At 42.5% G+C, this 16,113-nt stretch overlaps 1 protein-coding gene across 9 annotated transcripts in view; it reads left to right on the plus strand.

The window, feature by feature from the left end:
* The first annotated feature begins 337 nt into the window (after positions 1-337).
* The window catches only part of IL20RA (interleukin 20 receptor subunit alpha), a 55,447-nt gene continuing 39,671 nt past the window's right edge, over positions 338-16,113 (plus strand). For 5 of the 9 annotated variants that reach the window (XR_007470659.1, XR_007470658.1, XR_007470660.1 and 2 more), the window contains exon 1: positions 338-950. Coding sequence is in view for 5 of the 9 variants with exons in the window: in XM_049695585.1 (XP_049551542.1) it covers positions 839-950 (112 nt within the window). In the remaining 4 variants the exon portion in view is untranslated. Of the gene's footprint in view, positions 951-1,793; positions 6,551-16,113 lie in introns of those variants that run through there. The other 4 variants (XM_049695586.1, XM_049695589.1, XM_033406481.2 and 1 more) reach the window with 2 other exon arrangements.

The raw sequence follows: 16,113 nt of genomic DNA on the forward strand, positions 1-16,113 counted from the left end.
CAAGATATTGAATACAGTTCCCTGTGCTATACAGTAGGACCTTGTTGTTTATTTTATATACAGTAGTTTGTATCTGCTAATCCCAAACTCCTAATTTACCCTTCCCCTACTCCCTTTCCCCTTTGCGAATCATAAATTTGTTTTCTATATCTGTGACTCTTCAGCACATTTCTTAATTTCAGCCCCGCCCTCCCATTATGAAGAGCATGGGACCTAGAATCAAGCCTGTGTGGAAATCCGGGCGTCACTGCTCACAGGCTTGTGGGAGTTCAGGCCGACGCCCCAACTTTCTGAGTGTCCCTTTCCTCATCTGTAAAATGGGACAATGCCTAATTGCAGATGACGAGGATTAAATGGAATCAATGGAATCAAATACAATGGATGGCAGAGTGACTGACAGTGTGTGGAGAAATAAATATCCATTCTTCCTCCGGCACTGAACTCGGACATTTCAAAAGTTTTACAGAAATGACCATCAGGCCCGAAGACCAGAATCACTCTTCAGTGTGCGTGGCTCACGCTCCCTTTACTGGAGGGAGGTTTTCCCTGCAGTAGTAATCTCGTTGGTCGCGGCGGTGGAGAGTCTCAGATTGTCAGAGCTGCGAGCCTGAGGAGCTGGGACTAGAAGTCGCGGGCCCTCCCCTCTCCCTGGCGTCCGGCCCGGGCTGCGGCGGGACGCGACTCCGCCTCCCCGGCCGCCCCGCCGACCCGAGCGCGGCGCGCAGTGGGAGCTGGGGCCCGGGGCGCCGAGGGGAGGCCGCGCTCCCACCGCCCGCGGCCCGAGGGGGCGTCTGACACTACCGGCCGCCCGCGGAGATGTGACCCGGCCCCGCCGCCCATGTGCGCCCCCCGACCCCCAGCGAAGACGGCTGCCATAGGGGCCCCGGCACCCGGCCTCCCGGCTCTGCCGCTGCTGCTGCTGCTGGTGGCCGCGCCGACGGGACGGGCAGGTAGGAGGGTAGCGCCGGGGCCGCGACGACCGCCCAGTTCCGGCTGGTTTAGGCCCTCCAGCCCCCGGGTTTCGCTTTCAAGAGCGCAGAGCGGGAGGAGCGCGGGTCAGCGCCGGGAGCCCTGGAGTCCCAGGGAGAAACTCGCCGCTGCCTCGCGTGGGCCGGCTTCAGGGTCAAGTTCGCGCGCTCCGCGTTTCACACTTTTCGTTGCGGGCGAGGTAGAGGAAGGTTGACGGTGGTCGCTCCGAGCGGTCCCCACAGCTGGTAACTTACGGTCGGTGACAGTGACCTTTCGCATTGCACCCGCCGGCACGTCGCAGGTTCCCGCCACCCAAGCCGTGGCCGCACAGACCTGTAGCCTTTCAACAGAGCACCCCAGGGAAGGAGGCGATGTCTGCGCTTTAAAAATCGAACTTCCTGAAAGAGTGGGCTTTGAGGGAACCGGAGCTAGAAAGTGCAGCGTTTCTAAAGTAAGATCTTTCTGGGCACGTCATTTTTTTCCTTTGCAGTTTTGATCTTGTACATATATGTGCTCTTTGATTTTTTTGCAAGTAACAAAACTTTGAACTGATCCATGATATAGGTAACTCAAGGCTTTTTGGTTTTAAGTGTTAACTCTCTACCATCTGGAATCCAGTAAACCAGAATGATTCATTAACCTGATTTCTTTTTTTTTTTTCTTTCCTTCTGCATTTCTGGTGTATGAGAGAAAGAAATTTTTTAAAAGCAAGATATCTAGGACCCTCCTTTTAATAATAAAAAAAAAAAAGTTAAAGCAACACAACTTCCCAGAATACTGTGCTTTGTACAGATTTGATCCAGGCTTCCATGTTTTTAACCCAGAGCTGAACAATGACAGTGAATGCAGGAAGAAAGTTGTTCATGAAACTGCGGTGTCCTTAGTAGTCAAAGAAAAAGTTACTAAAGTTCAATATAGTTACAAAGGTAAGAATTGTGTGCATATAGATCTTGGAGAGATTTTTGGACAATAGACATTATACACAAAAAGTTTCTCTTCTAAATCCTAAAGTTACCAGAAATTGTAGTTCTTTTGTCTTGTGATAAATATTCTTAGGTAAGCTGAATGGGAAGATCTGCTCCTGACCTATCCAGATACTGAACCTCAACTAACAGATATGAATTTAGTTGTTTCTATTTCTAATCAAAGAAATAAAGCTTGCTCCTTAATTGGGTTGGGAGGCTGACATTAGAAGGTAATAATATTCTTGGCTTCAAAGCAAAATTGGGGAAAAAACAAAACAGAAGAAACCCTTTTCGGACCCACGAGACTCAGGTACTTTCTTAGCTCTTCTTATAGAGTTCCTGTCCTCTTCTGGGCCTCCAGGCACCCTGAGGACTGCTGGGAAAACCAGGTGAGAAGGCATATGTGGTTACATGGTATGTGGTTACATACCTGGCTCTTAAGAGAGAGCTATTCTATCTTGATTGATCCGCCACCATATCTGCTGAGCAGTGTGAACCTTCTAATAGTTATATGACATTACCATTCTCCAGTAGGCGAATTCTTTAATTTTTCGAACTTTTAGCACAAAAGTTCGAAGTCACACAACTCTGTGATTGGATCAGGCTGTACAATACCAAACATCCAAAGAGAGAGAAAGAAAAAAAATTCAATGGGGCATCAACATTTTAGGAAAGTTCTTCGTAGTTCATTTCAGGTAAACTTTTAAAGGAATCCAGAACGTCTGTGCCACTCCCTCAAGGCAGGAGGGATACACATCTGTACCTTCACTCTCTTATGTCTCCAGGGACAGAAGTTTCACTAGGAAGTTTATCACTGTGGTTTATCAAACTCTGCCCTGTTGGCCCAATCCCATGTCTTATTCCTTAGTGAAGATAAAGAACCGTGGTCAGCATAATATAAACAAGCATTTAAAGCCAGTAAGAGAGTGGAAGGAGATGACTTTCCAAGGTCATGTATCTCCTTCCTCAAGCCCTTCAAAGGCTTCCATCTGAATTCTCCTACGTGGTCTTATACGGCTCACTCCTGCCTGTGTCTCCAGCCTTACATCACTGAATTCCTGCTATCCTGGCCTTTTTCCAGTTCCTAGAGCAAACCAAACCGTTTTCCCTCTCAGGACTTCATACTTGCAGTTCCTTGTGCTGGAATGTTCCTGTCCACTCTGTCCCCGGCTAACTCCTATTCAGACTTGGCATCTCACCTCCAATGTGCGTCCTTCAAGGAGAGCTTCCCAAAATCCCCAGAGAGGGAAAAAATATTGTTTATTATGCCTATGAACAAATGAGCCAAACTCTAGGTTTGGAGCTTTTGAATGCAGTCTATTACAGCATCTCTGCTTATTAGAACTAATATACTATAATTAACAGAATGAGGGTATTTGTTGAAGTGTGTCTTCTTTGATATGAACACAACAGCATCAGGTATTTTATTTCACTGAGAAATTATTTCAGGATCTTTTTCAAACACACACAAATTATTCCAGTGAACTAATTAAATTTTCTTCATTATTTTATTCTTTTTAGCTTTTAATTTTGAACTATTCTGAGACTTACAGAAAAGCTATAGAAATAATAGAGCTCTCATAAACCCCTCACCCAGTTTCTCTCAATTTTAACATGTTACGTAACTGTGGTACAGTGTTCAGAATGAGGAAATTAACATTGGTATAGTATTGACACTATTCACTAAACTATAGACTTTGTTCCAATTTCACCCTTTTTTCCACTAATTCCCCTTTTCTGTTCCAGGATCAATCCAGGAGCCTTATTACACTTAGTTGCTGTGTCTCCTTCCTCTCTTCCAATCTACGACAGTTCCTCAGCCTCTCTGCTTTCATGTCTTTGACATTTTTGAAGAGTTCTTATCACCTCCTCCTCAGGCTGCCCCTCAATGTGGGTTCATTTGAAGTTTCCTCTTGATTAGAGTGAGGTTATTCCTTTTGGGCAATAATACCACAGAGATTATGTTGTGTTTCCCAGCGCATCATATCAAAGGGTTTATGATGTCAATATGTCTTCTTCCTGGTGATGTTAACCTTGATCATTTGGTTTAGGTGGTGTCTGCAGGGTTTTTCACTGTATAGTTACTATTTTCACTTTCTGATTAATAAATACATTGTGGGAAGATACTTTGAGATCATGCAAATATCCTGTTTCTCCTCAAACTTACACCCACTAATTTTAGTATTCATCAGTGGATACTGAATGCAACGACTATGATGCCTAATGGTGATTTTTCTAATTTCATTTTTTCCTTCTCTATTTATTAAATTGGAATTCTAATGCAAAGAAGAGCATTTACTTCTCCCCCATTTATTTATTTATTCAATTGCTTAAATATATCAATATGGACTCATAAATATTTACTTTATTCTTTGAGTTATAATCCAATACTATTATTATTAATTTTGCTGCTCAAATTGTTCCAGCTTTGGCCATTAAAAGCTCTTTTAGTTTGGCTCCCATGTCCTTTCAACAAGCCCCATTCTTTTTAAGCATTTCATTGCTTTCTAGCAACATAAAATGTTTCAGGTTCATCTTGTATTTTCCCTTCCCCAGGGCTGAATCAGCTACTTCCCCAAGGAGCTCTAGCTCCTTCTACTGGAGAATAGGATCTAGAAACCAAAATCTAGTTGCCAGGCATACTCATTGCTACTGGAATGTTGTTTCTAGGCTCTCTCAGCGGACAGAGCTGGAAGTTATAAATATGTATACTAACCCAGGCATCCACACACATCTGTATTTCTGTATCTATATGTATGTGTCTATGTATACAAAAGACAATAAGCTTACACTGATACCTGTGATTCCAAGAGCACAGAGTTCATTGTCTTTATTTGTAGCTTCTTTCTCCAACAGTGAGAAACCTGATATCATTATCTATAATAGATTTACTTATTTCTTCATTTCTAGTTTAGAGTTTCAGAAGTATTAACCCATGCTTCTATGAGAAGGACATTTACTAACTAGATTATAGTATCTATATACAGTTCTTTTGTCTTTAGCTTTATAATACCCAGTCAAGATACTGTTGACCAAAGTTACTTAGATTAGACCGGTTTTCTTTCACCTTCTTTACTTTATTGTCTATTTGTAATAAGGTTAGGTTCATTTGTTACTGTTTGTATTTCAGTTGGGGTTTCCCACATGCTAGTTGGTTTTGTTTCTTGATTTGGGAGTATTTGAAGGGTATGTGAGACATTACTGTAGTTTAAGAGTCAGAGAGAGATGTACCAAATGGTACACTTGGAGAGGGGTTGCCCCCTCATCATCCTTACAATCTGGTTCCTATTCTCATTCCACGTCACCCCCGTAGGTAACCAGTCTCCTTAGTTACTGGTTTATCCTTCCTGTATTTCTTCTGCACCAGTGAACAGATATGTGTGTATTTTCTCATATTCCCCTTCTTTCTCACATGAAACCTAGCATACTACAGGTTCTCTTTTCCACTTAGCATTTTTTCACTTAACAGGATATGTCTTTTCTGCTTCACAAATCTGTAATCCTCAAAGGTAGGCCCTGACTCTACCGGCCAAATTCATATCAAGGCTAAATCGTTTCCACATCTTGCTTCAACTTCGCAGGAAAGCACCTGATATTAAACATATTGTATGCTAAAAGTCAAGAACTTGGTCTACATCTGGGTGCTCTATTGCAGCTAAAGCAGGATTTGTCTTCTCACATGTTCTTTCCATCAAACAAGCTTGTCCTCTTTTCCAGCTTCTCTCCCATTCCCTTTGGAGCAGACATGAGGGATTTCTTGTACATTTGCGTGTACATTTATCATTTCTTGGCTGTTATATAGCTCCTCATTGATCAGCTCGAAGCCCATCCTCAGCATGTCTGGAGAGCATCACATACCTGAGATCTAAGCGTGTGGCTATAGGTATCACCAGCCTCCCCTTTCAGAAGACGTGCTCCTACTGCCTGTAGCTATTTATCCAGCTTCCTATAGTACAAACCCAGGAAAGGCAGAATTTGCTCCCTAGAGAACAGTAAAGGAGATCTGTTACCCACAGGAGGTGGCATGGTGTACGACCAAGGCGGTAGGGCTGAGGAGGGGCGTCAGTTCCCTGAGTGCACCATTCCATACAGCTCTGACTCAGAGCCATAGGTAGGATGCAGATTTTGCATTTAAGCCTAAACTTTAGACAAAGACAATAAGCAGTAACATATATTTTTAATTTTTAATATTAATGCTATAAAACTAATACTTTAGTAGAAGCATCTCATAAAACGTTATGAGCATAAAACATTAACTATTTTTAAGTGCTTGGCATAGTGCTTTTCACAAATGTCACTCAGTAAATTTGCCTTTTTGGTTAAAAGGCATCTTTCATTATATGCATGATTTTTTTTTTTTTTGCTGTACGCGGGCCTCTCACTGTTGTGGCCTCTCCCGTTGCAGAGCACAGGCTCCGGACGCGCAGGCTCAGCGGCCATGGCTCACGGGCCCAGCCGCTCCGTGGCATGTGGGATCTTCCCGGACCGGGGCACGAACCCGTGTCCCCTGTATCGGCAGGCGGACTCTCAACCACTGCGCCACCAGGGGAGCCCTGCATGATACTTTTAAACTGACTCTCTACTTGCATCTTTTTCTTCATGTACAATTTTACCAGGTATCTTTGACATGTTTACTTCCATGATGATTAAAAAAAAAGACTGCTAAGTATTAACTGCAGCTTAAGGTAGTATATATTTTAAGAAGTGAAATCATTTTATTCATCTTATTTATAACATTACCTTTATGCTATGATTGTGATGTTCTGACAGCATTTTTACTTTTTCTTGCTCCACATTTATGATTATTTGACTCAAAATGTGATACTAGAAAAATGAATTAAATCTCTATAATCTGTCTCAAGATGTGTCAATTCCATATAAAATTGGAGAACAAGAGAACTTTTTTAAAAAAGAATGCTGGCTGAAGACAATACAATTAAATACTTCCTCTGCTTTATTTTCAGAATTCCTTTTGATATAGAAAACTAGGCTTGAAAGGGCCTTAAAATCCCGTCCAACTGCTTCCCTTGTGAATGTTCCCTGCAACATAACTTCAGAGTCATTACCTATCTGCTGTTGGAGCACCTCTCATCACAAGAAACTTGATACCTGACACCCAAGACAGGATGTCCTGTCGTTGTAGACTTCCAGCTACTAGAATGTTCTTCCCATGAACGAGCTGAGGTCTTGATCTCTCATCTTGTCACATTGTTGGTCCTCACTCTAAGCTGATGCAGTCATGCAGAACAAGCTGCTCAGCTCATTGACTGCAACCATCACATTTCCTCTGTCTTCATTCGTCTCAGCTAAGCACCTCCCCAGTTGTGTCATGCCAGGCGTCTCTCTCTCCTGGTCTTTTCTGTATGTGTGTGTTCCAGATTGTCTGTAAGTTCTCAGGCACACTCACTGTAGATCATGATGACATGGCTGGTCTGCCAGATTGTAATCACTGCCCCTGGCATGTTGGTCCTTAAGTGATTCAGCATCAGTTTCCTGGTGAACAAAGGGTTCCTGATGCCTAAAAGTTACCCTCCCTTTTTACCTTTGCTGTCTTTTCCTATAAGACACAGACCTTGACCCCCTCATTTAAACTCAGCATTTCATATTAATACAATTTCAGTTTGTGGAGGCGATTTTCTTTCTCTTTACTTCTCAGAATACAGAGAATAGAAGTATGTATGATTTTTTTTTTTTTTTTTTTTTTTTTTGCGGTACGCGGGCCTCTAGCTGTAGTGGCCTCTCACCCGTTGCTGAGCACAGGCTCCGGACGCGCAGGCTCAGCGGCCATGGCTCATGGGTCCAGCCACTCCGCGGCATGTGGGATCCTCCCGGACCGGGGCACGAACCCGTGTCCCCTCCATTGGGAGGCGGACTCTCATCCACTGTGCCACCAGGGAAGCCCGGTATGATGTTTTATCTAGAGCACATGATGTCCGTCACGGTGGACTTTAACGCAATTAAGGAGACTCTTCTGGAAAGGAAATTTTTATTGATTACAAATATTATCTATTCAAAATCAGTTCTGTTTTTCAAGTGTGGTGGTCACCACAGTGCACGTTGAGACGCCAAAATGGCTTCCACTCAGCTTCTCCAATCACTTTATGCACCGCATCATCGAACTCCAGCTCCACCCCCCGGCACAGAGAATGGGCAAACCTTGTCCTGTACAGATATGTCAGGGAGTTTTCCTTATACTTCTTGAGTCTCAACATGTATGCCTTTAATCCAGCCCCCTGAAATTTTCCATTCCATACCATTAACATTTGTATTTTGGTGATATGAGATATTTTGGCAAGTGTATCCTCTTAGTTGAAGCATTTGTTTACATTACTTCCGCCATTTGAATTTCCTCTTTTTCAACTTTGCAGACTTTTTTTTCTCCTACTTCAATCCCTCCATCCTTACTTCCAGGTTACTTGGCAGCCCTTAAAGCATTCATGCTTCTGTTAAATAAACATTGTGTTCATTTTCGAGGAAAGATACAAGGAACAGACACCTACTATGTTACTTTCCTGAGGCTGCCATAACAAAGTACCACAAACTGGGTAGCTTAAAATAACATAAATGTATTATCTCACAGTTCTGGAAGCTAGAAGTCTGAAATCAAGATGTTGGCAGGGTTGCTTCCTTCCGAAGGCTGTAGGGGAGCATCTGTTCCACGCCTCTCTCCTGGCATCTGGTGGTTGCTGGCAATCCTTGGCATTCCTCGGCCTGTTGAGCATCATTCCAATCCTCTGCCTTCACTCACTGTTCTCTGTCTCTTCACATAATCTTCCCTCTGTGCATGTCTCTCTTTGCGTCCAAATTTTCCGTTTATATAAGGATACGAGTCATGTTGGATTGAAGCCCACCCTAATGACCTCTTTTTAACTTGATTACCTCTATAAAGACATTATATCTAATTAAGGTTACTTTATGAGGTACTGGAGACTAGGATTTCAACATATTTCTTTGCGGGGCCACGGTTGAATTTATAACACCTACCACACCCTCAGCGGCTTGTAGGGCAGTGAGCAGGACTTGAGCTTGGCTTCTAAAGTGGAGAAAAGCTACCTATTCTTTCTTTTTTTTTTTTTTTCCGGTACGCGGGCCTCTCACTGTTGTGGCCTCTCCCGTTGCGGAGCACAGGCTCCGGACGCACAGGCTCAGCGGCCATGGCTCACGGGCCCAGCCACTCCGCGGCATGTGGGATCTTCCCAGACCGGGGCACGAACCTGTGTCCCCTGCATCGGCAGGCAGACCCTCAACCACTGCGCTACCAGGGAAGCCCGAAAAGCTACCTTTTCAACCTCATGCAGTTTTCCTCCTCAACGCATTTATTAGTCTTTGTCCACTGCCAAAAGGAAACCTTTGCAGAAGTCTCACGTCTGAAAGGCTCTCCTGAGAATGTAAAGGGCAGAGATGAGTCGTCTCCTGTACTTTCCATAACATGAACATAAAAGATAGCCACCATTTTGCAATATGTACAAACATGGAATCATTATGTTGTACACCTTAAACTAATATGTTGTATGTTCATTATACCTGTTTTTTAAAAAGGAGAGAAACGTCAATGGGTATGTAATAAAGATGGTGGAGTTTAAATTTCTTCAGCAGAGGGGCTCACTCTCGTCAGACCTCCATCTCTGTTGCTCTACGTGGCACGTTCATTGCAAAATCTTCACCCTTGCTCCAGCATGGACCATTTTCGTACTTGAGGCTAACTGTCCACGTGACTCCAAGTCAGCCCTCCTCCGCCATTTTAGATGAAAGTATAAAAGAAGTAAAAGGTCCTCTGAATTATCCTACCGAATGCTTTACGTTGTTATTTTTTAAATTTGCTGATAGTTTTTAGGTGCAAAATAGAATATCACATGTGCCTTAGGAGCAAATAACTTAGGGGAATGAGGTATTTGAGATGGTCAGAGTTAATGAAAAAGAATTAACCTTCACACCCCACACATTCATTTTGAGTTTTCATAAGTTAAAATACAACTTGACACAATGTGATTTTTAAATAACCTTCTTTTGAGCATTTTTCATTTATTCATTTTTCTTTCATTTATTCAATATCTTTCATTCATACGTATCAGGAACTGTTCTCAGTATTGAGGTGAACAAGAAAACAGGGCCTCTTTCTTCGTGGAGCTTTTAACTTCGGGTGATTACATCAAAGTATAAATGCCAGAACTGAGGAAACCAAGCTTCTTTAGAAGCACAGAGCAAGGCGACGGATCTAATCCAGGAGTCAGGCAGGGCTTCCTATGAAAAGGGAAAGTGAGACTTATGAGAATTGCCAATATACTTGTTATATTTTGCATTTAAAATGCTAGCAAGAAAATAAAGTTAAATCCTTCTCTAGGCATAGTCTATCTATAAACTACCACGTAGTTAACATTCCTTTTTCCCACCTACATTTCTTTCTTGTAAAACTACAAATCAACCAACAAAACCCAACAACAAATAGCAGAATCCTATGAAACAGGTGATTTTTTTTCTGACGATGGTATTTATTGCCAGGTGGGTGGGAGTAAGGAGCTTTGCAGCTGTAGGACAGCCCGACCTCAAGGTCACTGACAGCTTCAACAGGTCACTGTGGTCTGCGGCTCTGTGCAACACTGAATCCAACCACAAACAGGTATCAAAAGGCTCCCTTGTTACAGCTGTGGTTTTCTAGAGGGCTGGTGCCCGAGGCGCACTTTCTCACTTCCTGAATCAACACAGTCCTTTGAAGGCTCTGTTAGCTTTAACAGCAAGAGCAAAGGGAATGTCTTCATTGATCCATTCTCTGAGAGGTTCCAGTGTCGTCAGAGCCTTTGGCTCTTCGTGGGTGGCCTCTTCACCGCTGCTCTGCTTTTATCCTGACCAGTGTGTTTTAATCTTTGTGGTAGGATAACCACCTCAGAGAGCTGATCTTCAGCGAGCCCCGCGCAGCACGTGGATCCCCTGTCCATTTTATCACATTTAGTTACACAACTTCATTGAGGCTTAATTCAACCCTGAAGAGGTGTGATCCGAGCCCCCGTCACCATCAAAAACATCAAAGCATGGACTTGTCACTGTGAAGGAGAGTTAACCTATTGAAAAATATTGCACCTTTCTGACAGTGTTCTTGAGGGCTGCTGTACACCTCTGTCTTCATCTTGTTTGACTGGAAAGTCTGAGATCACACTCTCAGCCTCGTTTGCCTCAAAATCCCAATCGACGGCCAAGAGAAGTAAATACTACTAATTACTTCCAAATCTCCACTAAGTCATTATTTTTGTCTCTCTTACTTTTTCTATGAATTTTTTTCTCACATTTTTATCTTGATTTTCTCTCTGAAAATTTCAAGTGATGGAGATGTTAGTGGAAGCATCACATTCCTTATGTGAGGATAAAAAGAAGTACTATGATTTATGAAAATTATTTGAAAAATAAAGTGGACGATGTATGTTGATACTTAGTAAACACCTCGTGGTGGAACTGGGAGTTCCCAACAGCTATTCTTTCCAATACCTTAGTGGTTTCAAATGGTTTGTCTTTGACTCTGTTATTTCTTTTATCTTTTCCTTTCTGAGGCAAGTTATCAAGTTGTAGAGACTCCAACCCACATTTGAATCTATTTTTCCACAGTTACTGTGATATTCAATTTGGATAAACACTTTGGAGATCACAAAATGTGGAGAAAAATCAAGTCCCTGGCCTCAAAAAGCAAGTCTGAAAGGGAAGGGAAGGGAAGACATACATGCAAGAGATGACATAAGGAAGTGGGGCTGCTTTTCTAACAACGAGACCAACATATTCAAATTAATAATGGCAGCTTCAAAACAGACATTTTAGGAGGCTGTGCACAAAAATCTCACAACGTATTTCCTAAACTCGTTTTCTCAGAGTTCTCAATAGAACCTGTATGCATCGGTCAGATTAAGGTTTGCCATTTAGTGGCAAACCTTCATCGTGGAGGTGTGGTTTAATTTTCAAAAGCATTCAAAGCCACTTCCGACCAACTTGGGTAATCAAGCTAAGAAATGCTGTGTTGGGCAAAAACAAGGTGTGACTATAAAAAAAAAATGAGATGGAATTTTTTGCATGTATGCAAGCAACCGCTGAAGACAGTTGTAGCTGAAAGGAAGCATGCCCCAGATGCCAGAGCTGAGCAGTACCAGGGAATAATTATAAACCCTCCCAAGGGAACTGCTAGGACAATGCACACTCTTTTTGATGGGTAGATGCCAGTATATTTATTTTAAGAAGTAGTCTCAAAGTCCTACTTGCTCTCAAGCACCAACAGCAATATTCCAAAACATGTTTAAGCACATAGATTTACTTATTGAGGTGTGGCTATAAAGAAATAACATGCTTTTTATGTATGACTTATATATCGCTCATCCATATGAAAGTTCACATACCTGGCAGGGAAAGCATGTATTGATGGATTGTGTCCCAGATTCAGAAAATATCTGCTCTGTGAGAGCAGGGCCTTCTGTGTGTTTCTGTCTGCCACTGCACCCTAGTAACTATCAGTTTCTGTTTCTAGTAGGTGCCCAGTAATGAGGTTGAATGAATGATATGACTAAATACCTTTCCACCAGAAAAAACTTCAGTGAAGGAGAAATACTAGGGTTTTCCTCCTTGAATTCCGCGTGTGTGTGTGTACATATTTTTATTCACACTGAGAAAAGATAGGGAAAAGCAGCATATGAAGCATTTGCATTTTTAAGAATTGAACTCCTCATTGAAATTCTTATATATCTCTTTAGAAGCAGTCATCTGTAACATGCACACTTTCCAATGACCATGCAATCTTTTCTTCCCACAGCACTGCTCCTCGAAGCGTTCCCTAAAGGCAGTAAGTGAGTGTCCTAGTAGAGAACCCTGTTGTCCTCAGAGCACTTGGGCTCAAACAGCTTCCAGATGGCTGAATAACCACAGGCAAATCAGTCCGCCTCTCTGGCCCTCTATCTAATCAGCTATAAAGGGAGAATAGTAACCATGGAGGACGATACTGAACTAATGATTATTGAGCTCTTTCTTTGTACCAGGCGCTATTTTGGGAACCTTATTTAATCATTCCAACAAGCCTATGAGGCAGATGATATGATTGTTTTATTTTACAAATGAGGAAATCGAGTACAGAGGCTAAATGACTTACTTCAGGGCACACAGCTTAGGTACGCTGTAGAACGGAGTAGGTCCCAGTGTGGCTCTAGAACTCTTGTTCTTAAAACTTCTGTCTGACCTACTCACGTAAACAATTATTAGAAGCCAATGAGATAGGGCGGGTGGCAGTGCCCTATATAACGTTCGGTATACTATTAAGAGAAAACAGAGGCAGTATGCAAGTACAGCAGCAAGTGGGCAAAGAAATAATTAGAGAAATTGTAGCGGGATTGGTAGAGGAAGATAATCGAGTTCAGAGGAACTAACGTTAACATCAAACCGTACTCGCTCCTTTACAGAAGACAGTTAAGTATATTTTCTCAGGTAAATAGTTCCTGAATAACTTTTCAAGTGTTGTTTAGATGACTCACTTTCTAAGGGCACTTGATATATGTAATATATGTCAAGGGGGAAAAGAGGAAAGAGAAGTTAATATTTTTCAGGAGAGACAATTGATAACTTAAGACAAAAGAAAATATGCCTTTCCTTTCAGCACGATGAAGTTACAACAATATTTAATCTGTTTGAAGGCAGTGAACTGTTTGGCTCTCCTTTGGTGGAGGCTGGGATGAGATATATCCAACTTTTGCTTCCTGAAACTGATTAATCACCCTCTGGTGCTTCTTGTACATCGATTGTTTTTAACCCCATTTCCCACAACAGAAAACGCATTCAGGAGGTGATTTTTTTTTTTCTTTTTCTGGTCTTACAAGCATAGTAGGTATTTTCCTATTTTGAAAGGCACTTGTAAGATGTAGCAACCACTTGCCATGAGCTGCTCTTCCTTCATTAAAAAGCATCTGTTGAGTATCTTCTGACTGTGCTAATCCCCTGTGTATAGTATAAGTTTCCCGGGGTGATTTCAAGCTATCAGGGTTTGGTGGTTCAGACTGTGTCACCCTCATCCAGATGCTCATGTGAATCCGGGTCCTGCCCTTTCTCTACAATTTATGTGAGCCCAGTGGTCCCTGGTTAGTTCAGTTCAAAAGTATTTATGTGAGGGCTTCCCTGGTGGCACAGTGGTTGAGAGTCCGCCTGCCGATGCAGGGGACACGGGTTCGTGCCCCGGTCCGGGAAGATCCCACATGCCGCGGAGCGGCTGGGCCCGTGAGGCATCGCCGCTGAGCCTGTGCGTCCGGAGCCTGTGCTCCGCAACGGGAGAGGCCACAGCAGTGAGAGGCCCGCATACCGCAAAAAAAAAAAAAAAAAAAAAAAAAAAGGATTTATTTGAGAGGCACTGGGGATACAAAGAATCTTATAAGACATGGTGCCCAGGGTCAAACAGCTCAGAGCCTAGTGATGCCTTCATTGCTTAGCTTCAGAAAGACAGATGGGGCTGGAGGGCTGGAGACTTTCTCTGGGCAAAGGTGGGCAGGGCTTCCTCAATGCTGAGGTTCCCTTGTTAATCAGAGCTTGAGAGACTTGAATGGCCCCAAAGGGAAGTCCCCAAAAGTGGACACATTTGACGGTTCAGCCTCTTGTAGTCTGATGGTTTTCCACAGGAGTGAATGAGCATACTGTCCATAATGGGAAACTCAGAAAGCCTCAGCCCCAGAAGAGAGAGGTTTGGGTAACCACGAGCCTGATTAGCCTTTGTGAGTTCACTCCGAAAACCTCACCACTTTTTACCAGTGTTCATCAGGCCCTAATTTATGCATAGACTTTCCCCACAGTATAATGAAATGGAAATACCTTTTACTGTCAGGCATATAATTAAAACTGCAACATACTTAAGATGATGACCTTAGTATTATCTTTGAAGCCATTAAGAAAATGTCACATACTATTTCATTCCACCTACAGAAAGGTAACTATAAGGTAATTCTTGGAACTAATGTAGCAGCCACATTTTATAAAACTCCACTAATGAAGTTGTCAAAGATTTACCCATTTCAAATTCCATTTATTTATTCTCTTTCTATTAGAAGGACCCAAGAGGAGATAGAGGACTTTTTCTTTTGGGGGTTATAACATAGATGAAGCTGGGCTAGAAGACTTTCCCAAAGGCCAAGATATAATGAGAGGAAAATAAACACTGAAAGGGAACACAGGTCTAAATGACATGACTTACAGGCTATAGCTAACCCATCATTACTTAGGAGTTCATTAAGTGGACCCCTTCTTGCTGTCCCCTCACAGCTGTGTTAGGACAGAAGCCATCTTTTTGGTTGCTGTTCATTGGTTAATTTTTTTCCTTTTTTAAATTGAAGTAGAGTTGATATACAATATTACATAAGTTACAGGTGTACCATATAATGAGTCACAATTTTTGAAGGTTATACTCCATTTATAGTTATAAAATATTGGCTATATTCCTTGTGTTGTACAATATATCCCTGTAGCTTATCTTATACATAATAGTCCGTGCCTCTTAATCCCCTACCCCTCTACTGCCCTTCCCCACCTCCCCACTGGGAACCACTAGTTTGCAGAAGCCATCTTAATACCCATTATCCAAGGGGGCCCCCCTCAAGTCTCCCTCCATTGACCAATGTCCATACCCCGGTCAGGGAAGCTCAAAGGGAGCCTGGAGTTCTTGTCCCTTTCTGAGGTCTTCTGTGTTTCATTTTCTCCTGAAAGACCAGCCTCCCACCCAGTGACTGTCGTCAGGAATGCCCACTCCCTTTAAGGGAGACCATGCACACCCTCCACAACATCACAATGTAATCACGTCATTAAAATAGTGCAAGCCAGTACTCTAAATGGAGGTACACATGGAAAAATAAGGCGTCTTTTAGTTCCCAAAGATACTATAGGAGGAGGGTACCAGAATTGTAAAGGCATGAAAACTGCAGAGCTAGTTAGCGTTTTGCAGGTGATCTGGTGTGACTAATGAGCATAGTGCATTTGGCAGAATTACAAAAGGAGAGGCCAGACCAGACCATGGAGAACTTTGTGTACCAAACCGAAGTTGTAATGGTATAGCACTCCCAGAAATAAAATTATGTGTGCTAATCCAACAGCTTCGTGATTTGGGATATTAAATGGACAGACTTTCAGAGGATCAGAGCTGTACTTCCAGGCCATCAATCTATGCGAACAAAAATGCTTTTGTTAC

The sequence above is a fragment of the Orcinus orca genome, chromosome 12 (genome assembly GCF_937001465.1).
Source record: "Orcinus orca chromosome 12, mOrcOrc1.1, whole genome shotgun sequence".
Lineage (NCBI taxonomy): Eukaryota > Metazoa > Chordata > Mammalia > Artiodactyla > Delphinidae > Orcinus > Orcinus orca.